Source organism: Marmota flaviventris, chromosome 1 (genome assembly GCF_047511675.1).
Source record: "Marmota flaviventris isolate mMarFla1 chromosome 1, mMarFla1.hap1, whole genome shotgun sequence".
Taxonomy (NCBI): domain Eukaryota; kingdom Metazoa; phylum Chordata; class Mammalia; order Rodentia; family Sciuridae; genus Marmota; species Marmota flaviventris.
This window is the reverse complement of record NC_092498.1, coordinates 15821209-15845544: the sequence shown is the minus strand read 5'-3', so window position 1 is coordinate 15845544 and position 24336 is coordinate 15821209. Positions and strand designations below refer to the sequence as shown.

General features: G+C 36.9%; 1 protein-coding gene across 3 annotated transcripts in view; it reads left to right on the top strand.

Moving 5' to 3' along the window:
* Nucleotides 1-959: 959 nt before the first annotated feature.
* Nucleotides 960-24336, top strand: part of Ift56 (intraflagellar transport 56) — a 63038-nt gene continuing 39661 nt past the window's right edge. For all 3 annotated transcript variants that reach the window (XM_071611768.1, XM_027952223.2, XM_071611769.1), the window contains exons 1-7: nt 960-1196; nt 1670-1807; nt 4213-4305; nt 6513-6627; nt 9045-9094; nt 16753-16898; nt 18092-18263. In XM_071611768.1, the coding sequence (XP_071467869.1) occupies nt 1194-1196; nt 1670-1807; nt 4213-4305; nt 6513-6627; nt 9045-9094; nt 16753-16898; nt 18092-18263 (717 nt within the window). In that variant the 5' untranslated portion in view covers nt 960-1193. The remainder of the gene's footprint in view (nt 1197-1669; nt 1808-4212; nt 4306-6512; nt 6628-9044; nt 9095-16752; nt 16899-18091; nt 18264-24336) is intronic.

Below are 24336 nucleotides of genomic sequence, written 5' to 3'. Positions count from 1 at the left end.
AAACAAATCCAGATTGAGTGAGATACAATTTTACATATCATAAAACTTGCTTGTTTCAATTGTACAAGTCAATGATCTTTACTAAATTGACATAGTTTCATACAACCATCACAATCTGGATTATTATTTTTAATAATTTCTCAGAAACTAGTGTTCTCTTGCTACTACAATATATTGCAAGTTCCAATCAGCTTTTGTAGGACTATGTATGTTATTAAGTGTTTCATAACACCTAGGTGAGTGATTCTTAGAGCTAAAGTTGGGAGGACTAACATGTCAAGCACACTCAATGCTATATTACAGGTCTGCACCACCAAGCGAGGCTACTTTAGTCTGTTAATTCTAAGAGATTGACTGGGTGTCTGCTAAAGTGCCTGCCAGCTCCAGCATTCCATGGTTTGGTGATTTTTGAAGACTATTTTTGCAGGCCTGCTAACTGGGTTCCGGAGTGAGATACCTTTGGGGACGCATTATTGGGATTGAACAGAGGTGCACTTTACCACTGAGGCACATCCCCAGTCCTTTTAATTTTTTATTTTGAGACAGGGTCTCGCAAGTTGCTTAGGGCCTTGCTAAATTGCTGAGGCTGGCTTTGAACGCGTGATCCTGCTACCGCAATCTCCCCAGCCGCGGGGAGAGCTGCATGTCCCACAGAGCCCGGCCAGGAGCAAATATTTATCACAGTTCCTTACTGTGTGGGGGCGTAACTAAGCAGATAAGAAGCGATTTGGGTTCTACTTCCGCGTCCAAACGTCAACGCCCTCGGTTCTCCTCCCTCCCTAGCAGGAGACACAAACAAGGTGTCGGAGCCCGGGGTTGCTATGGAGCCCAAATCCAAAACGGAAGTGGTCCTTGGAAATACATCTCCCAAGGAACTTGCATTTGAAAATCAATGCCTTTCTAATTAGTCTTTTCCTAAAGTAAATTCGTAAATAGAGACACAGCCAAACTCGCTCTCAGCACAAAGAACGTTGCTCTCCTCCCAAGAGACGAACGTCCACTCGTCCACGGCGGAAGTGGTATGGAACCAAATAGCGGAGGTCGCTGGTTCTCCGACGAGCTCTTTTCTCAGAGGGACCAGCCGCCCGGCGGGGTTGCCGTGGAGACCGATCGAGCTGTGTGGATGCGGCGCCTAGCGGAGGCGCGGCCTTTGCTGTCTATCTGCAGAGAGGGCTCACGGGGACGACGCCAAGATGGTTAGTGGCTCTGGATAGTAAAGGGGTCCAGGGCTGGAGGCTAGAGACTCCCGGCACACTTTGGGGTACCGTCCGGGTGTGTCAGCAGAGGCTGGTCCCTCCAGCCTCTCTGCATTCCCACGGGGGTATGGAGGGATGCAAACCTAAATGCCTTGACGCTTTCCTCCCTCCTGCTTCTCCATTTCCCCACACCTGAGCTGCACACGGGATGGACAGCAGAGCAAGGGGAGGCCGAGGTGACAGAAGCTGCGTGGAAGCGTCTTCAATGGGTAAAGAAGTTGGGAGTAGCTGTTGGGTTCAGCTCACGTACAGAGTGATGGCCCTCTCAGGAAAATGCAGTGCTTCCAAAGGAATTTGAATTGACTTCAAATTTGTTGTTAAGGATTTGACTTGTAAATCGTGGAGCTGTCACTCCGTTTAAAACGGACCATCGAAATTGGACCCTTCAGTTGTCTTTGTCGTTTCTTTTGCAGATGCTTTCAAGGGCTAAGCCTGCCGTAGGCGGGGAAGTACCGCACTCTGACAAAAGAAAGAAGAAAGGTAGGAAGATTCCAAAACTAGAGGAGCTACTTTCACAAAGAGATTTCACTGGCGCTATTACCCTATTGGAGGTAAGGTCCAAAGAAGATTGCTTCTTGATTTGGTAAATACTAGACTATAGATGAATGTTCAGATGAATGCTGGTTGCTATGTTGTTGTAACAGGTGGATGCATTATGGGGTTTCTTCAAGGAAACACGTAGTAAATCTGGTAAGTTGCAGATTCCAAGTTAACTATAAACCTGACTGAAGATGACCTTTAAAAACAACAATAACAAAAACAACTTCTTTCTTAAGGGCCACTTTGATTGTGTCTAGTTTCACAGATAGTGGATTAAACCTAAAAATATGGAGTGACACTTAATACAGTTTCATTTCTCACATTGTTTACCCTAACTCCTGGGCATTATTAGTTCTATTATGTAATAAAATTTTGGTCAAATTTGAACAATTCTACCATGTTCATTTTTTGATAATATAAAAAGCCTTTCAAATCTCTATGGCAGTAGGGCTAACCCCCACCCCCTGTGCACACACACACTACTGGAGATAGAATCCAGAAATCCAGCATAAACTCTACCACTGAGCTACATGCCCAGCCTCAATAGTTCTCACCTTTTAGTATGTTTTGGAAATACCTAGAGTAGTTACCAAGATGCTTGTCTTCCTGAACTCCTGCATTAGCAATTCTGATTCTTTAGGTCTGCAGTGGTCCTCAGGAATCTGCATTTTAGGTAAGTAGTCTAAGTGCTTCTAATGTAGATGGTCCACAGAGATTGTATTTTGGAGAAACTGTTTTTTGAGAAGCTAGAGGAGAGTGTAGGGGTACATCAGAAGATGAAGAGTTTGGACAGGGTGGTCTGGTTGGGTGGTGCTGCAATCATTTCTCCAAAACATTACTCTTGCTATATTGCTACAAATCTATCTATAATAATTGTTTTAATTAACTTTATTTTTATTTCCCAGTCTTCCCTGTCTTACTAGTGCTTAGGTAGTGAGCACAGTGGTTAGCTTTTTTAGTGGCAACTCATCTTTGCATTTGTGGGGGTCGACTTGGAAGGACCTGCTAACTCTATCAATCAGTGGATTGACTGTATAAGTCTATTTTTTGTCATTCTATTTTCTCTCTTTTCTTTAAGGCAATGACATTTTTTATTGTATAATTTAAGACCTCTAAATTGGCAGGGGTAATCTGCTCTATGCCTACATTCTCAGGTAGCTGATTAGAGTGGGGAATGGTAACTATTAGAGTTTGGAATTTTAAAAATCTCATAGCCCCAAGGAATTCCTGGGGCAAATTCAGGGGTAATTCTTCAAGAAATCCTCCAGATTTAAGGCACTGTATTAAAATTCATAGCATTTGGTGAGAAGAGTAAATTCTTATCCTAGACAAAAAGGTATCTAAGAGATGTCTTCCTCTTGGGGTGACTGATCCACTGTGGTGATACTCTATGAACATGTATTGGCTCACTATTGATTTATCATGCTGTAGAGTAAAAACAAAACAAAAACATCCTCTTTTTTTTTTAAGAGAGAGAATTTTTTTTTAATGTTTATTTTTTAGTTTTCGGCAGACACAACATCTTTGTTTGTATGTGGTGCTGAGGATCGAACCCAGGCCGCACGCATGCCAGGCCAGCGCGCTACCGCTTGAGCCACATCCCCAGCCCCCAAAAAACATCCTCTTTCAAAGTCTCAGTCTATTCCTCCAAAATGGGATTTTTCTTTTATTGGTTGAGTAATTCATAAATATTTGTTCATAGTGGACATAAATGAAGCCAGTCTTCTGTATATTGTAGCTCTTTTAGACTTGGTAAATGACCCAGGTCAAGGGTAATAGAATGAATTAACACTTTGTCCACAGTGCATTATTAATAAATATGTGTGTGCTCATGTGTGGAAGAATGAGGTTGAATGCAGTAAGCATGGAGGTTGGGAATATGGGCTTTGGAGGCAGACTACTTTTAAGTCCCTGTCACCACTTATACAGGCTGTGTGATCTTGAATTCCTTGCTTAGCCTCTCTGACCTTTAGTTCTTGACTTTAACTATTTCACCCAATTATTTTGTTTCATACATATCATCCAGAATTATTAGATAATTCACATACTTTCTGGAGTAAGGTGTCAATGAATACAGAAAAACAAGTGTGAAATATTTGAAGATACAAATTTCTGAGACTGTTGGAAGGTAACTGTGCTGAGTATTGTAAGTAAAGGCACAATGAATGCACAGTTCTGCATGTACTACTTAGCTTGCTGATAATTCAGTAGTAACTTAACATAGCAGGGTTTTTTTTGTTTTGTTTTGTTTTTGTTTTTTGGTGCTAAGGATCGAACCCAGGGCCTTGTGCGTGCAAGGCAAACACTCTACCAACTGAGCTATATCCCTAACCCTTAATATAGCAGTTTTTAAAATGGAGGATTAACTGTTCAAAGTTTTTCATGATTTTTTTTTTAATGAACTTTAAACCTGAAGTTTAAACGTCACGTTGGAGAACAAGAAGAGGATACTAATTTGTGGATTGGATACTGTGCTTTTCACCTGGGTGACTACAAGAGAGCTTTAGAGGTTAGTAAAATTAAAAAAAGTCTAACAGGAATGTGTTTAAAATATTATTAAACTTTGTATTATAATAATATCTATTCAGGTAAAATTCAAACAGTATGGAGGGAAACAAAGTAAAAAAAGAAAACCAAAATCACCCTATCTGCTGTCCCCTGTCCTACTTCTTTATTAATAGAGGTCCCCACTGGCTTTTTAAAAAATGTATTGATTTAAGCTGGGTGGGATATTATACACCTGTAATCCCAGCGGCTCAAGGAGGCTGAGGCAGGAGGATCATGAGTTCAAAGCCAGCCTCAGCAAAAGCGAGGCACTAAGAAACTCAGTGAGAATCTGTCTCTAAATAAAATACAAAATAAGGCTGGGGATGTGGCTCAGTGGCCATGATTCAATTCCTGGTACCAAACCCCCCAAAATAAATAAATAAAATGTATTGATTCAGAAATCTATATATGTATTCCAGCATGTGAGTATATATCTTGTTAAGAATTTCACTTTTATTTTGCTTGGTTATTTTCAGACAATAAACAAGATTGTATGATCTTTATGTGATTTTTTTATTATTGTAAGTATCATTTCTTTGTTAGTCATTTTTCTTGATCATTGCAAACCCTACCCCATCTGCAATGATTAATACGTAGGAATATGGGTCTAAATAAAATTATAGATGCCTTATGTCAAGCAATTTTTATTTATAAATGAAATTGCTGAAACATTTCCCACATATTCTTACTCAAAATGTAACCTAAAAGTCTGGGGCTGGGGCTGGAGCTCAGGGTAGAGCGCTCACCTAGCATGTGCAGGGCGCTGGGTTCGATCCTCAGCACCACATAAAATGAATAAATAAAATAAAAGTATATTTTAAAAGTTTTTAAAAAGAATTTGAAGACTGCATAACAGAAATTAAAATATCCAAGGCCAGGTAATGAGAAGGTAAGTTGAAGAACAAAGGAAACAAGATTCTTGAAGGAAAAAGAAATATGTAAAGGACAGAATGGAAGCTGGTTATTGTTTGTGAAAGATATAGGGAAAAAAGTAACCTAAATGTAGTACAAAAATAAACAAAGGTGTTTGAGAAAAACGAGAAAGAGTATGTGGAAAATGCGGTTAACAAAGTGAATCTCAGAAAGGATCCTTGGTAAGAAATTAAATGCCTTTTTTGTGTGTGTATGTGGTGCTGGGGATTGAACCCAGGGCCTTGTGCATGTGAGGCTAAATACCTTTTTACCACTATTTTTTTTAAATATTTATTTTTTAAGTGTAGATGGACACAACACAATGCCTTTATTTTTATGTGGTGCTGAGGATCCAACCCTGGTCCCACCCTTGCCAGGCGAGCGCTCTACCGCTGAGCCACAATTCCAGCCTCTAAATACCTTTTTAAACATAAAGACAAATTAAGAATTAGGGGTGTGGCTCGGTGATAGAGCACTTGCCTAGCACATGTGAGGCACTGAGTTTAATCCTCAGCACCACATAAAAATAAATAAATAAAGGTATTGTGTCCATCTACAACTAAAAAATATTTTTTAAAAATAAAGACAAATTAACAAAAATTACCAAAACTGGAAATAAATACAATGAATGAAAAAAAAAATTTCATTTGGTAGTACTAGGGATCAAACCCAGAACCTCATGCATGCTGAGCAAGCATTTTACCTCTGAAATAGATAAAATGAAATAGAATGAAATAAAATTAAAGTGCATTAAAGCTATCAAATTTTAAGTTAATTGAATCTAAGTATTTAAATTTTTTAAAAAATATTTTTAGTTGTAGATGGACATAATACCTTTATTTTATTTATTTATTTTTATTTGGTGCCGAGGATTGAACCCAGTTCCTCACACATGCTAGGCAAGTGCTGTACCATATATAAATTACAATCCCAGCCCAGTATTTAACTTTTATATGTCTTTTTATTAGCAAAAATAAAATATTTTTGTTGTTTTTCATGTCTGTAGTTTGTTATCATTATCAGTGTTAAATATGGAGAGGGGAAACCTAGTGTAGATTTAAGTGCACAACAGCCCTGCATCGGTAGGATTGAGCTTCAGCTTCAGTATCTCACTTTTTAAGGCATAGAATGGGAGTTGGTAAGATTCTCTAAATGGAAAGTTGTCCTATCTGAGTAAGAAATCTTATTTCCTTAAGAAGGATGGCCTATCAATTGCTTTACTGCCAAAATGAGATCACCACTTTACATGTATTTCAGGAATATGAAAATGCAACAAAAGAGGAAAATTGCAATCCTGAAGTCTGGGTGAACCTTGCCTGCACCTACTTTTTCCTTGGCATGTATAAACAAGCTGAAGCAGCTGGATTTAAAGGTAAGTTAATTCTTTTTTATATTTGATACTCTTCACTCAGAGTAAGAGTCATTTTGGAGATTTTAATACCTTTATTTTTTATTTATTTATTTTTATGTGGTGCTGAGGATCAAACCCAGAGCCTTGCACATGCTAGGCGAGCGCTCTACTGCTGATCCCCAACCCCAGCCCCAATTTTGGAGATTTTAAAGCTTCTTTTATTCTTTGATTATTGAAGCAAGAACCAACTTACATTAGAAAGCTAAAAAGTAGATTTATTTTTCAAAAAATACTGAATCTGAGCTGGGTGTAGTGGTGCACATCTGTAATTGCAGCTACTTGGGAGGCTGAGGCATAGGATCACAAGTTCAAGGTCAGTCTGAGCAATTTAACAAGATCCTGTCTTACAATTTTAAAAAAATTTGTTTTAAAACAATAGGGCTGAGGTGTAGCTCTGTGAAAGTCCCAGGTTTGATCCCCAGTAACACAGGAGGAAAAATATATTGGATTTGATCTGTGTTTAAAGGAATAGTTAGTTCCACCCTCACGCTAATACCCCCCCCCCCCCCCATCAGCCTGCATCCAAGAAGCTACAGCTCAAAGCAGGAGGATGAGAGAAAAGAAAGGGAAGGTATCTCTTAGGTCCCATCACGGTAGGACATTCATGCTGTGATATAGGTGTTCAGGCTCTTACGGCTTAGATTTCATAGCTTCTTTCCCAATTTCTGAGTGAGAAACCCTGTAACTTTAGCTTGAGGAATCCCGATACTTTCCATTGTAGTCATGACAGTCATCTCAGGAGGATTGCATTCAAATTTGTAAACAAGAGTAAGGGGAAGCAGAATTATTGGGGAAAGGAATAAGGATAATTAGAGTATAAATCAAATTAAGTTCAAGGAAATTTAGAGAAGTGGTAGGTAAGGGAATGTTTGTTAGGAAATTTGTTAGGGATGAATACATTCCAGGGAGGAATTCATACACACACATATACAAAGACATGAAGACAGGGGCGTGTGTGTGTGTGTGTGTGTGTGTGTGTGTGTGTACATAGTAATCTTCATTGAAATGTGGAACTTGAAGCCTTTTTTTTTATGTATATATTGGGGATTTACCAGCTTTGGGGTACTTTACTGCTGAGCTATATCCATAGCTCTTTTTACCTTTTGTTTGTTTGTTTGTTTTTAAAAGAGAGAGAAAAAGAGAGAATTTTTTAATATTTATTTTTTAGTTTTCGGTGGACACAACATCTTTATTTTATTTTTATGTGGTGCTGAGGATCGAACCCAGCGCCGTGCTCATGCCAGGCAAGCGCACTACTGCTTGAGCCACATTCCCAGCCCTTTTTTTACCTTTTTTATGAGACAAGGTCTTCCTAAGTTGCTGAGGCTGACTTTGAACTTGCAATCATCCTGCTTCAGCCTTCCAAGGCATGTGCCACCATACCCAACTTGAAGCCTTTCTTGATTTGTACCCAAGTGTTTTATATGTATTAGTGTATTTTTTTCCTAATTTAATCATAAGGTCTTTTAAGGTGTTTGCTGTTATGTTTCTAGACTTTGTGCTTAAAAGAGTGTTAGACACATAAAAAGTGATCAAGGTAGCTATTTCTATTTCAAAAAAAACCACACACACACATATATATTTTTTAATATGCTTTAAAGTATGAATTTTTTTTTTTTTTTTTTTGTAAAAGGGATGAAGAATTAGCTGGGTGCAGTGGAGCATGCATGTAATCCCAGCAGCTTGGGAGTCTGAGGCAGGAGAATTGAGAGTTCAAAGCCAGCCTCAGTAACAGTGAGGCACTAAGCAACTCAGTGAGACCCTGTCTCTAAATAAAATACAAAATAGGAAATAAGGCTGCGGATGTGGCTCAGTGGTTGAGTGCCCCTCAGAATAGGAAAATTTCTAAGAGCACAAAGGATATTTGGAACTTGAAAGATGTTAACTTCTGTTTGGCTGCCTGTTTAAGTGTGGTACATCACTATGGTAGAGGACCCAAGAGATAAAAGTCTGGGCTATTAGGAAAATACGACATGTAATTGTGGAAAAGAAGATTTCAAAAAGGAATTGAAAAAAATTCTGGGTTGAAAAACTGAATGCGAGTGGATTCATGCGCATACAGAGATGACTACAATTGTCTGCTAACATTATTTGGTTCAATATATGAACAATACCAAAGTGGGCTGCTGTGCTCTTGGACAACACAATCGAATCAGATAGGGGAGGAGCAGACTCTTAGAACATTTCTCTTGTTCTTGATGTTGCTGTTACTACTCCAGGTAGAGATCAGACTCAATATTCATTATAGTAGACACATCTCAGGATCAGATAGATAAGGATTTAGGGAAATTCATCTGAGAATCATTTTATTTTTTAAAAGGGATTAAGTGCCATAGACTCTTGATTTTTTAACAAGCAACTTGGATCTTTTTTTTCAGCTCCTAAAAGTCGACTCCAAAATCGCCTGCTCTTCCATTTGGCCCACAAGGTATTTATGTTTTCATTTCAATTTTCTTTTTTGGTATCAGGGATTAAACTCAGGGGCACTCAACCACTGAGCTACATCCCCAGCCCTATTTTGTATTTTATTTAGAGAGAGGATCTCACTGAGTTAGTTAGTGCCTTGTTTTTGCTGAGACTAGCTTTGAACTCACAATCCTCTTGCCTCAGCCTTCTGAGATGATGGTATTATAGACATGTACTGAACACCCAGTGATTCTAACACTTGGCTCAAAAATGTTTTTGTTTTAACAATATTTTTCTCTTATTTTCTTCTATTAACAATAGAGAAAGGCGGCTGGGTGTGGTGGTGCAAGCCTGTAATTCCAGCAGCTCGGGAGGCTGAGACAGGAGGGTCATGAGTTCAAAGCCAGCCTCAGCAAAAGCCAGGCACTAAGCAACTCAGTGAGACCCTGTCTCTAAATAAAATACAAAAATGGGCTTGGGGGGCTGGGGATGTGGCTCAAGCGGTAGCGCGCTCGCCCGGCATGCATGCGGCCTGGGTTCGATCCTCAGCACCACATACAAACAAAGATGCTGTGTCCGCCAAGAACTGAAAAATAAATATTAAAAAATTCTCTCTCTCTCTCTCTCTCTCTCTCTCTCTCTCTTTAAAAATGGGCTTGGGATGTGACTCAATGATCCAGTGCCCCTGAGTTCGATCCCTGGTACCAAAAACAACAACAACAACAACCTAACAATAGAGAAAGGCAATTAACTATAAATTCCTATTGATAGCATTTCTAGAATAAGTGGAATATAGATGTTAATTTTATTGGATTTTCCCATCATTAATGATCTTTACCCTCTTAATTTATTCAGAGGTGTTAAGTTTTAGTTATTCTTAGAGAACAGTCATTTAACAATGTTAGTGTGCTTCGACTATCCTATCATCTCTTAAGAAACAGACTCAGAGGTACCTTGCTCTGACTCATGGAAATAAATATACATTTTTCATAATTGCCTTAGGGCAGTAATTTTGACCATTATAATGTTATATTTTAAGTTATAATTTTTAAAAAATATTTATTTTTCAGTTGTAACTGGACACAATACCTTTATTTATTTATTTTTATGTGGTGCTGAGAATCAAACCAGGGCCTCACATGTGCTAGGCAAGCGTTCTACTGTGAGCCACAACCCCAGCCCCAAGTTATAATTTTTTGAAATATAAAATTTATACCCATTTATTCTATCAAACAAAATATAAGTAAGGAAAAGAGCAAGTGAAATAATATCTACCATATTAAAAAGTAACTACCTTTCTGGGCTTCGGTTGTGGCTCAGCAGTAGAGTGCTGCCTAGCACATGGGAGGCCCTGGGTGCGATCCTCAGCACCGCATATAAATAAAATAAAGGTATTGTGTCAACTACAACTAAAAAATATTTAAAAAATAACTACCTTTTAATCTTTTAGAATATCTCTTTTAGGATAGATATTTTTTATTAGAACTTTATAGTTATAGTAGTAGGGTTTATCCCGACAAATTCATAGATGCTTGGAAATCGATTTCAGTTCATGATCCCACCTTTCCCTCCTGTCTTCCCTCCCCTCTCCCATTCTCCTTCCTCTACTAGACATTATTTCACTCATCTATTAATTTGTATTTGATTGGTTCTTTATGTTATTTTATCCTTCCCTCCCCTTTTCCCTTATTTTACTCTTGCTTCCACATATGAGAGAAAGATTTGACCTTTGAGTTTCTGCCAATTTTTACTTGATATAGTTTTCAAAATTGGTTATTAAGTACACACAGATTTAGAATTTTTGTGTCCTCCTTATAGATTGAAACATTCATTATCATGAATGTCTTTCCTTATCTCTAAAACTTCCTCTTTGTCTATTTGTGTAGCTACACGATGGTTTGGTCAGTGTTTGTCTATTGTATTTCTTTATCCTATTGTATTTACTTTCTCCCTTCCTGTGACCTTATAGTTCAAGTGTCTTCCTTATAAACAGTATATAAATGAGTTTGGGGATTTTTCAATCCAGTTGAAATCTTTATTTTTTAAAAATTCCAATATTTGATTCATTTCCTAAATTTAATGTCTTTTACTGATATGGTCAGCTCAATAACTACCTTGTAATATTCATTTTCTATTTGTCCTTATGAATCCATGTCTCTCCTTTTTTCTTTCTTGTATTCTTTTTGTATTGATTTTTTTTAATTCCCTATTTCTCCTCCAATGGCTTGAAAAAATTTTATCTAATCAAACAGAGGTGGTTTTGGGGTGGGAAGAGAACACAAATATACAAATTTTTATACCTCTTGGATATATAGATATGTAAATAATATACACATGTATATATACACATATATTTACACATATATTCATTCACATACATATATATATATATATATATATATATATATATATATATATATACACACACACACACACACGCACACACACACATATATATTTGGGGGGGGTACTGGGAATTTAACCTAGAGTATCTTAACCACTGAGCCACATCCCCAGTCATTTTTATTTTTTAATTTGAGACAGGTTCTTGCCAAGTTGTTTAGGGCCTCAGTAAATTGCTGAGACTAGTCTCGAACTTGAAATCCTCCTGCTTCAGCCTCCCAAATGGCTGGGATTACAGGAGTGTGTCAACATGTCTGGTTGTGTTTAAGCTTTGTGCATTATTTTTGGGTCTTGGTGCATTTCCTATGGTGTTTCCAGATGTGCCTTCCTTTTTTTTTTTTTCCTACTAGGGATTGAATCAGGACATGAGCATGCTAGGCAGGCACGATACCACTGAGCAACATCCCTAGCCCTTCTCCCTTTTTTTTTTTAATTTGGAAAGTTGTTTGGTTATTAATTCTTCAAATATTCTTCAGCCTCATATTTTCCTCTTCTTTCCTTCTAGAACACCAGTAATATGTACATATGTAGATATTTTCATTGTGTTGTATATAAACCCTTTTTCACATTTTCCTGTAGAGATTTTTTTTCATTTTATTAATCTTTCTTCAGTCATATCTAATCATCTATTAAATTCATCTACTTTATTCTTAATTTCATTGTGTTCTTCTTTTGTAAAATTTTCATTTTATTTTTAACATTTCCAACTCTCTCTCTCTCTTTTTTTTTTTTGGCAGTGTGAAAGATTCAACCCAGAGCCTTGTTCTTGTGAGGCAAACACTGTACCAACAGAACTATATTCTCAGCCCCCTCCAACTTTTTTTTTTTAGTCATAGATGGATACAATACCTTTGTTTTATTTATTTACATGTGGTGTTGAGTATTGAACCCGGTACCTCACACATGCTAGGCAAGTGCTCATCCACTGAGCTACAACCCCAGCCCAAAAGTCCCCAATTTTTAATTTATGTTTTAAAACATACCAATAACAAATATTTAAAATCCATGTATAATACATCTGATGATTATATCTCCTGACAACTGATTTTGGGGTTTTGGTCAAATGTAGATAAGCCTCCTATTTCTCCTCCAATGGCCTGAAAAAATTTTATCTAATCAATCAGAGGTGGGTTTGGGGTGGGAAGAGAACACAAATATACAATTTTTATACCTCTTGGAGATATATATATATAAATAAGAGGGAGAGAGAGAGTGTTACAGAAAATGGAATTAAGTGTCCTGGTAGGAGATAAGTGTCCCGGTAAACTCGGTAATTTAATGTGTTAAATTTATACCAAGAGGTATAAAATTTTGTATATTTGTGTTCTCTTCCCATCCTAACCCCACCTCTGATTGATTAGATAAAGTCTCATCTATTTTACTGGTTAAATTTTTTCAAACCATTGGAGGAGAAATATGAAATTTTTTAGTTATAGGTAGACACAATGTCTTTATTTTACTTTATATGGTGCTGAGAATTGAACCCAGTGTCTCCCACGCTAGGTGCGTGCTCTACATCTGAGCCACAACCCCAGCCCAGAAATACGGAATTAAAAAAAAAAAAAAAAAATCAATCCCTAAAGAATACAAGAAAGAAAAAAAGCAGGGGGCGGGGGGCAACATGGATTCATAGGGACAAATAGAAAATGAATAGTACAAGGTAGTTGTTGAGCTGACCATATCAGTAAATACATTAAATTACATTGAGTGCTGGCTATTATATATAAAAATAGAGAAGGCCAGGCAGAGTGGTACACCTCTATAATCCCAGCTTTTCAGGAGGCTGAGGCAGAAGGGTCACAGGTTCAAAGATAGGCTTGGTAATTTAACAAGCCCCTATCTCAAAAAATCAAAAAGACTGAGAATATAGCTCAGTGGTAAAGCACCTTTGGGTTCTGTCCCTGTACTGAGGAAAAGAAAATAAAAAAAAAGAATGGGAGGAGGAGGAGGGGGAGGGGGAGGGGCAGGAGGAGAAAAAAAAAACAAATACAGAGACTTTGGATAATTGAGAATTGACAGATGCCCTTAGAGAATAGTGGTGGCAAATATCAGCCTTATCTCTATCTCTCTGCCTTAAATAGTCTGTCTCTCTCCCCCTCTGTCTCTCCCTCTCTCTCCTCTCTCTCTCTCTCTCTCTCTCTCTCTCTCTCTCTCAGGGGATTGAATCCAGGAACACTTAACCAGTAGGCCACATCCCCCTTCTTATTTTTTATTTTGAGAAAGGGTCTTGCTGAGTTGCTTAGGGCCTTACTAAGTTGCTGAGGCTGACCTCAAACTTGTGATCCTCCTGCCTTAGTTTCCTGAGCTGCTGGGCTTACAGTGGATCTTGGTGTCTGAGTCTTCAGTATCTTGGTAGCTTTCTAATGCCTTCACACAGATATTTTTAAAAATTTATTTATTTATTCTAATTTGTTATACATGAAAACAGAATGCATTTCAACTCATATTACACATATAGAGCACAATTTTTCATGTCTCTGGTTGTACACAAAGTAGAGTCACACCATTCGTGTCTTCATACACGTACTTGGGGGTAATGATGTCTATCTCATTCCACTATCTTTATTACTCCCATGTCCCCTCCTTTCTCTTTGCCCTATCTAAAGTTCTTCCATTCCTCCTATGCTCCCCTCTTCCATCCCCCTTATGGATCAGCATCCACATATCAGAGAAAATATTCATCATTTGAGTTTTGGGGATTGGCTCACTTCACTTAGCATAATATTTTCCAACTCCATCCATTTACCTGCAAATGCCATGATTTTATTCGTTTTTAATGCTGAGTAGTATTCCATTGTGTATATATACCACATTTTCCCTATCCATTTATTTACTGAAGGGCATTTAGATTGGTTCCACAATTTAGCTATTATAAATTGTGCTGCAATAAACATTGATGTGGCTGTGTACATCAGTGACAAATTCTCTGAAAGAGAAACTAGGAAAACTGCCCCATTTACAATGGCCTCAAAAAAATTCACACAGATATTTAGTAGTTTTCAAGCTTTTCTAGTTTTCTTGGTGAGAGGAATGTGCTATAAAGCTACTCCATCATTAATAAAAGTTGAAATCTTTAATTCAGTTTTGAGAAATATAGTTTATTGTTTTTCTTCTGATGACAAAAATAATGAATGTTCATTATTGTGCTTTTAGAAAATCATTAAAAAATCATACACACACAACCCCCCCCACCCACACACACACACAAATCAAGATTTCCTATAAGTCTGCCACTTAGAGATAACACTATGGTATTTTGTTCCCTTTTCTTCTAGTTTTAAAAAATCATATATTTTAAAAATGTATGAATATTATCAAATTTGGTTATATATATATACACACACACACACACACACACACACACACACAAACACACACACATACTGTTTTATAACCAGGTTTTTCCACTTAAAAATGTCTCAAACATTTTTCCACGTCACAAGATATTCTATAGAAGAGATTGTAAATGGTATCTTATGGGCTGAGAATGCACCACAGATGTGTTTCTAAAACAGCACTCCAATTTTTTTACATTTAAAAATAGGGTATGTCACACAAACACTTTATTTCTGGCTTCTTTTGAAAAATTAAAAAATTTAAAACTCTGAATTCCTATTTCTACATGCAGCAAATTGTAGATTTGAAGATTGAAGCTGAGTAGATGGAGTAGGTTGTCTCCATTCCCCCTCTAATCTTGTCCTATAACAACATTTTAATTTGGAACCTCACTACTCTGTTCTGTACTTGAATGTCTTCACAACATTCTGTCTAACAGATGTGTCATAATTCATTTTCCTATTGTTCCTCAATTGGATCGTTTTATAATTTTTATGCCTCGAGAAATAGTATCATTTGAAACTTTTTAAAAAATTAGTTGTTGATGAACCTTTATTTTATTTATTTGTATGTGGTACTGAGAATCTAACCCAGTGCCTCATGCATCCTAGGCAAGTGCACTACCCCAGCCCCATGAAACTTTTTTTTGATATGTATTATAAATTAATCAGAGTGCAGGCAGATAAGAAAAATTAGACTCAATAAAGACCTTTCCAAGACAGACTTTAGAATACAGTCTATAGAATATAGTATAGGCATTCATTAGTTGACAACTAATGTTTATTTTACAAATTAAACAGTAATTTACAAAATTACTATAATAGGGGCTGGGGATGTAGCTCAGTGAGAGAGCTCGAGCTAGCATGGATGAGGCCTTGGATTTAATATCTACCACCATAAAGAAAATATTATCTGTAATATGTCACTGACCAAACTAGAGATGAGCTTCAGAATTTATTGTTTTGTGGAAACAGATTCTTTTTAAAATTTTTAAGCAAATAAGCCAATTTTACACCAGGCAGGAGTGAGCAATCTACATATAAAGGGTCACTATCAAAATCTATCTGTTCTGAGGCTGAGGTTGTGGCTGACCGGTAGAGCCCTTATGATCCTCAGTACCACATAAAAACGAACAAATAAAATAAAGGTATTGTATCCAACCACACCTAAAAAATAAATATATTTTTTAAAAAAATATATCTGTTCTATCCCAAGTATAAGCAAAGGCAGCTATTATTTGCAACTACCACTTAGTAAAATAAGCATACAAGGTTGGAATGGAATTCTGACACCGAAAACAAAATACAGAGTAACTAAAGAGAGGATGGAAAAAAATCTAGAACAGAAAATTAAAAATTGTGATCACTAAGTTGCTCAATGAGAAATATATTTTGATTACATATTGTGCACCAAGAAGAAAGAGATACAAAATACCAGATAAATTGTTAAAGGAAGAGGGCAAAGAGATTCGGGGTGGGGGGGTTGGAGAGAAAGAAAATATAAAGAAAGACAAAAGGAAGGTAAGTGGGTGAGGGTGGAGGGTTAGATAATTAATATTAACTGTAAGTTGAAGACTTTCCAGCTAGGCAAGGTGATGCACACATGTAATCCCAGTGACTTGGGAAGCTGAGGCAGGAGGATTGCAAGTTTGAGGCCAGCCTCAGCAATTTAGTAAGACCCTGCCTCAAATAAAAAATAAAAGGGCTGGGGATATATAGCTCAGTGGGATTCAATCCCCAGTACAGAAAGTAAAAATAAAAAGGCTTTTCTTTGCTAAGGCTCTGTCTTGAGGCTATTTACATTCTTTCTCTGGAGAGACTGAAAGCCACAGAGCCTAAGGGAAATAGAAAATGGAAACACGGTATCCAGAAGAGGTATTGATTTCTCTAACTGTAAGCTAATATGAATCTTTACATGTCTCTTCCTTTCTCATAATTTTAGTTTAATGATGAGAAAAAATTGATGAATTTTCATCAAAATCTTCAGGATATCACAGAAGACCAACTCAGTTTGGCCTCAATCCACTACATGCGTTCTCATTACCAAGAAGCTATTGATATATATAAGCGGATACTGCTAGATAACAGGTCTGTGTGCTTTCGTGCTTACCTGAAATGTCTTTCATTTTGTTAGTTTCTTTTATGTTTAGTTTGGCTGAGGACTTAGTGTCCTTTGGATCTAGTAGCACCATGGGTTCAAATCTGTTTAGTTGATAATTTGGCATGATTATGAGCTCCTTAGGGGTTGTTTAGATCAGGATTTCTCTACCTTTTTCATTATCATCCTTCTAAGGAGACTTTGTAGACATTGCTTTGTCCCGATTGCCACCCCCTTGAAATTTTAATATGCTTATATATATGTATGTCTTATATATGTAATAATGTGTTTCTATGTGTTAACGTATTTATGTATATCTATGTTTTACCCACAAAATGAGTATGATTTTTTTTCACTCTCCTATAAAGACCAACTTTGTCCCTCTGGTGGGGATATTGCCCCTTTTGGAAATGCATGCTTTAGATGTGTCAATCTCAGTGATGTGATTACATTGTAGGTAACTTGCTGATAAAATTAGAAACAAACCATTTTAAAGAATTAACATTCCAACTTTATCACTTACCCTTGGCCTCTTTCCAGTCTCTAAAATGTCTCATCCACCTTTCTCCTCCCCTCTTTTGCATTGCGTTTGAAGTCTCCTGCCTGTTCCCCTTTCCAGTCATCAAGCCCACCTGCCTTCTCTGTTCTCTATATGGAGTGCCTATTTGTTCCTGTTCAGTTATAGCTTGTGTTAATTTTTCAATATGAACATTCTGAATTTTTCCCTTTCTCCCTCCCTCCCTCCCTCCCTCCCTCCCTCTCTCCCTCCCTCTCTCTTTGATACTAGGGATTGAACTCAGGGGTATTTTACCACTGAGCCACCTCCCCAGCCCTATTTTGTATTTTATTTAAAGACAGGATTTCACTGAGTTGCTAAGCACCTTGCTTTTGCTGAGGCTGGCTTTGAACTTGTGATCCTCCTGCCTCAGCCTCTCAAGCCACTGGGATTATGGGCATGCGCCACCGTGCCCAGCTCCCTTGCTCTCTAGTTTCCATTTTTTACTCTATTTATATTGAAACACCCAAATATTATACAATGCAAAAGGAGAAAAAAATGTGCTGATTGTATCTTGCCTTTCTTACAGGCAAACTCTTCACCTATCCTCTTTGCTGTGTTGTCCATTTGATGTTTGTAGTTTGACATTTCTGTGAACTGTTAACTGTTAATTCTTTTCTTTAATAGGGAATACCTTGCCCTCAATGTTTATGTGGCCCTTTGCTACTACAAGTTGGATTACTATGATGTGTCTCAAGAAGTTCTGGCTGTTTACCTCCAGCAAATTCCTGATAGTACCATCGCGCTCAATCTTAAGGCCTGTAATCATTTTCGCCTTTACAATGGCAAAGCAGCTGAGGTAGTGATGGAAATGTTTCTAATTGACTTACCTCTGATTTGAGTTACTTTATATTTTCTAAGTTATTCATTAATCTCTGTTATCTCTAATATCCCTTGGTCATTGCCAGGATGATTCTATAAGAACCTAATTGTATAAATATTTTTGTATATCACATAGCGTTCTAAAAATTTTGGCTTCTGAATTCTGTTATGTCTAATATATTGTAGATAATTTTGTAGATGCCTATGTTAACCTAAATATGTTTAAAACCAAATGAGTTAGCTTCTTCCTCTAAAATATGTTTGTAGCTGTGTGGTTGAATATCACCAATATATATCCAGTAAACCACCTCAGGGATATATGTCACCCTCTTCTTCATCTCCATATAATCACCCACCAGTTCCTATCAGTTATTTATTCTAGATATTTCTTTTTATCAATCCCCCAATTCTCTTCTGTTATTGCTCTAGTACAAGAGTTCCTCACCTCTTATTTTGGCCCCCTTTTTGTGGGGGTGGGGCCAGGGATTGAACTCAGGGACACTCAACCACTGAGCCATATCCCTAGCCCTATTTTGTATTTTATTTAGAAACAGAGTCTCACTGAAGTGCTTAGAGCCTAGCTTTTTTTTTTTAGTTGTGTGGACACAATACCATTATTTACTTATCTTTATGTGGTGCTGAGGATCGAACCCAGGGCTTCACACATGCTAGGCGAGTGCTCTACCACCAAGCCACAACCCCAGCCCTAACGCTCACTTTTGCTGAGGCTGGCTTTGAACTCGAGAGCCTCCTGCCTCAGCCTCCTGAGCTGCTGGGATTACAGGTGTGTGCCATGGCATCCGGCTTTATTTTTGCCCTTTGAGTAGTTTTCCTGACTCTAGTCCTTGAACTTGAGCATGCCCTACTCTCTTCTTGCCATAGCTTCACATACACTATTCCCACTGCTGCAATGACCCCCTTCCTTCTCGGCTTAGTACACTTCAGCTTCTCCTTAAGGCTACTCCAAGAGATAAACATGCAGACATTTTATAAATACTTAGAAATTGGTTAACTTATAGGCACTGTGTAGAACACTTCATATCCTTTATTTAATTTTCCTGACAAGTCTATGGATAAAGGCTGTTATAACCTCCTTTTATAGGAAACTGAGAGAAAACAGAAGGCCATATGTTATCATCACCTTTTATTTAACATATCTTAAATAAAACATAATTTTAATAACATCTTAACTAAATAAAGTAATTTAACATTATAGATACATACACACACACTATGTATATATATACACACACACATACACACACATACACACATACATATGTGTGCACAAATTCTACATTTAGGTAGATAGATAATAGGATGTTCTAGATCTACATATAAATGTATAAATAGATACTTAAGCCAGCAAATAAACTGTATCAAAGCAAATTTTGAGGAAAAAATGTCTAACAAGGAGTACTATACACACTTCACACTGACGGAGATTCAACCCTGAGTAAAACAATGTTTAGTAGTGGGGGAGAAAGTATATGGGATGGAGAGTACAAAAATAAAAAAACACATTTTTTGGGCAGCAATAGGATATAGATTTTATTTAATTTTGATAATCTTATTAAACCAGGTTTTTTGTTTTTTTTTTTGGAACTGGGGATCGAACCAAGGGGTGCTTAACTACTGAGCCACATCCCAATCTCTTTTTATTTTTTATTTTGAGACAGGGTCTCACTAAATTGCTTAGGCCTCACTAAGTTGCTGAGGCTGCCCTTGAACTTTCAATCCTTCTGCCACCAGCCTCATGAATTGTTGGTATTGCAGGCTTGTGCCACCATACCTAGCAAATGAGGCATTCTGATTAAATCAGGCATTCTTCTAGTAACTAGTAAAATGAGTTCTGTATTATATGGTTCAGTCAGTCTATCAAAAAAACTAGTAGTTTTCTGTTCTTAAAATAATCTGTTCTGTCTTGAAATAATCTGTAATGATTGATTTAATTCTTAAAGTACTTTGAATAACTTGCCCAAGATTATACAGCTAACACAATAAGTGGCAAATTCAGGTCTCAAACACATGTCTGTCTAACTGTGAAGTCAATAGACTTAATCACTAAAATTTACACCAAATTTAAGGTTCTTTCTTCTTTGCTCTTGGTAAACATGCCTCTATAATCATGCTTATCAATTGATAGTTACTACTATCTTCAATCTAGATAAGCTTACTGGAAGCAAGGACTGAGTTTTTTCACATTTTTGTCTCAGGACCAGGCACAGTGTATGCACACAGTTAATGCCAACTGTATGTTGGTTGAATGAGAAACTAAAAGTATGACTGACAAGAAGAATTACATTTTAAGGAGGAGGAGATGCAAAAGAGAGCATTAAGATGAAGATTGCAAAAAGGCCATTTGATTTTATTGCAGGTTGAGTATCCTTTATTCAAAGTGTTTGGAACCAGAAGTTTTTAAGATTTCATAGTTTTTTTTGAATTTTGGAATATTTGCATAGACTTTACCAGTTCAGCAGCCTTAATCTGAAACATATGTCAGTACTCAAAAAGTTTCATATTTCAGAGCATTTCTTTCTTTCTTTTTAATATATATATATAAATATAATTTTGATTAGGGATGCTCAACCTGTACCAGGATTTCCACATTTCCCTTCTGATTAGGAAATCATTATTATTGGGGCTTGAAGCCAGTTTGCAAGGAGATAGGGGGTGAGTAATAGCCTAATTTGGGAATTCTTGTAAAGGATGTGACAGAAGAGAAGACAAGCAGATGATGAAGAAATAGAAGCTTTGAATCTAGGACATTGATTTAAAAAAAAAAAAAGGAGAAAACCACTGGTTTCAGAGGATAAAGAATTGAGGAACTTTTTCTTCCAAACTGGGAACATGTCTTGTAAGAATCAAGTTTTTGAGATTGGGATCAGACCCAAATTTCAATCCTGGATTAGTAGCTGTATTGCATTAGATAAAAAACTTCTTTAAGCAGTATCTGTAAAGTAAGGAAAATTATAATACTGACTCATTGAAGATTGTTGTGGTGATTAAATGATGTTTATAAAGTTCATAACTTGATATACAAAGTAAACTTGCAGTAAATATTAGCTATTAGCAAGCTAAAATAGTCAGTTTTATTGTTTATTTACATTTAGTGCTTCTGTTTCTTGTTTAAGATATAATTACTTATCCCAATATCATATTCTTTGATATTATCTTCTAAAACCCATTTTTGCTTTTTAAATCAAAAATATCTTGTGTGTGTGTGTGTGTGTGTTGTGTGTATACTGGGGATTGAACTCAGGGGCACTCAACCACTGAGCCATATCCCCAGCCCTATTTTGTATGTTATTTAGAGATAGGGTCCCACTGAGTTACTTAGGACCTCACCATTGCTGAGGCTGGCTTTGAACTCAACTATCCTCCTGCCTCAGCCTCCCAAACTGCTGGGATTACAGGCATGAGCCACTGCACCTGGCTAATATCTTGTATCTTAAGTAACCATTCTTTTTTCTTTCTTTCTTTTTAAGAAATCATTCTTGGGGCTGGGGTTGTGGCTCAGTGATAGAGCACTTGCCTAGCATGTGTGAAGCACCAGGTTCGATCCTCAGCCCCATATAAAAAATAAATAAATAAAATAAAGTTTAAAAAATCATTCTTAAAAGGATTTTTTCCCCAATTAAAAGACAAAAGTTGGTAAATTAGAAAAGACAAAACACCAATATATGCTTTAAATAGAAAAACAGAAAATTTGGACATAAAAGGACATGTTTCATTCAGACTATTTCTCACATGGTTTCCAGCATTTGTGTCATGTTTTTATAAAGGTCATTTTTACTTTAACATAGATATAATAACCTACATCTTCTACTTATGTTCTACAACCCCTACTTCTACAACCCCTCTTTTCCTATCCCTAAACAACTGCTAGTCTACTTTCTATATCCATGTCTTTCCCTATTCTAGATATTCCATACAAAGGAGCTATATGATACGCAGTGTTTATGACTAGTTTCTTTTGCTTAGCATAATGTTTATAAGGTTTATCATTTTGTAACATATATCAGGATGTCATTTTTTTTAACAAAATTTTTTTTTAAAGAGAGAGAGAGAGAGAGAATTTTTTAATATTCATTTTTTAGTTCTCGGCGGACACAACATCTTTGTTTGTATGTGGTGCTGAGGATCGAACCCAGGCCGCACTCATGCCAGGCGAGCGCGCTACCGCTTGAGCCACATCCCCAGCCCAAGGATGTCATTTTTATGACCAAATCATTTTCAGTTGTTTGCATATACTATATTTTGTTTTTCCATCATCGGTTGATGGACATTTGGGTTGTTAGCACCTTTTTTTTTTTTTTTTAATATTTATTTATTTTTTTTTTAGTTATCGTTAGACACAACATCTTTGTTGGTATGTGGTGCTGAGGATCTAACCCGGGCCGCACGCATGCCAGATGAGCGCGCTACCGCTTGAGCCACATCCCCAGCCCAAGCACCTTTTGCCTATTAAGACTAATGCTGCTATAAACTTTTTGTCCAAGTTTTTGTTTGGGCATCAGTTTTCATCCCCCTTGAGTGTAATATACTTACAGTCAAATTTTGGGTCATTTGGTAACTCCATATTTAATTGTTTGAGGAATTTGCCTGACTATTTTTCCAAAGTAACTGCACTGTTTTATATTCTCACCAGTAGTGTAGAAGGGTTTTGATTTTTCAACATCCCTGCAAATAGTTACCTGACTTTTTGACTCTAGCCATTCTATTGGGTATGAAGTTGCATTTTACTGTTGATTAATAATGTTGAGCATCATTTCAAATACTTATTGGCCATTTGTATGTCTTCTTTGTAGAAATATCTATTCAAGTTATTTGGTCATTTTAAAAATTCAGTTGTCTTTTTTTTTAAATATATTTTTTAGTTGTAGATGGACATAATATCTTTATTTATTTATTTATTATATGGTACTGAGGATCAAACCCAGTGTCTCACACGTGCTAAGCAAGTGCTCTACCACTGAGCTATAGCCCCAGACCTCAGTTGTCTTTTTATTATTGAGGTGCAGTTATGTATTCTAGGTACCAGTCCTTTGTTAGATATATGAATCACAAGTATTTTCTTCCATTCTGTGAGTTGTCTTTTCATTTTCATTTTCTTTCTCTCTTTCTTGTGTGTGTATATGATATTGTTCTGTTTTGTTTGTTTGCGCTGGGTATTGAACCCAGAGCCTTGTAGATGTACTTTGATACGTGCCTTACTGCTTAAGCTATAGCCACAACCCATTGTTTTCTTTTTTTTTTTCATTCCACCCATACTGTTAATTGATTTCAGGGGCACTCTACCATTGAGCTCCATCCCAAGCCCTTTTTATATTTTATTTTGAGACAGGGGTCACTAAGTTGCTGAGGTTTGCCTGGAACTGGCAATCCTCCTGCCTCACCTTCCAAGTTGCTAGGATAGCAGGAGTACACCATCATGACTGGCTCTCACTTTCTTAATAGTGGTTTTTGAAGCACAATAGTTTTAAATGTTGATGAAGTGAAATTTGTCTATTTTTTTCTTGTGTTGCTGTGTTTTGGGTGTCATATCTAAGAATCTTTGGCCAAATCTAATCATGAAGATTTACCCTCATTTTTCTCTTAAGAGTTTTATAATTTTTTTTAATTTATTTTTTTAGTTTTCGGCAGACACAACATCTTTGTTTGTATGTGGTGCTGAGGGTCGAACCCAGGCCGCACGCATGCCAGGCGAGCGCGCTACCACTTGAGCCACATCCCCAGCCCCAAGTTTTATAATTTTTAAAAAATATTTACTTTTTAGGTTTTTTTAGGTGGACACAATATCTTTATTTTATTTTTATGTGGTGCTGAGGACCAAACCCAGTGCCCCACACATGCCAGGCGAGCATGCTACCACTTGAGCCATATCCCCAACCCAAGGGTTTATAATTTTAGCTCTTAGATTTAGGGCTCTGATTCATCTCAAGTTAATACTTGTATATGGTGTGGGATACAATTGTTTTGCATGTGAATATCCAGTTGTCCCAGAACCATTTGTTGAAGAGACTATTTTTTCCCTCATTGAACATTCT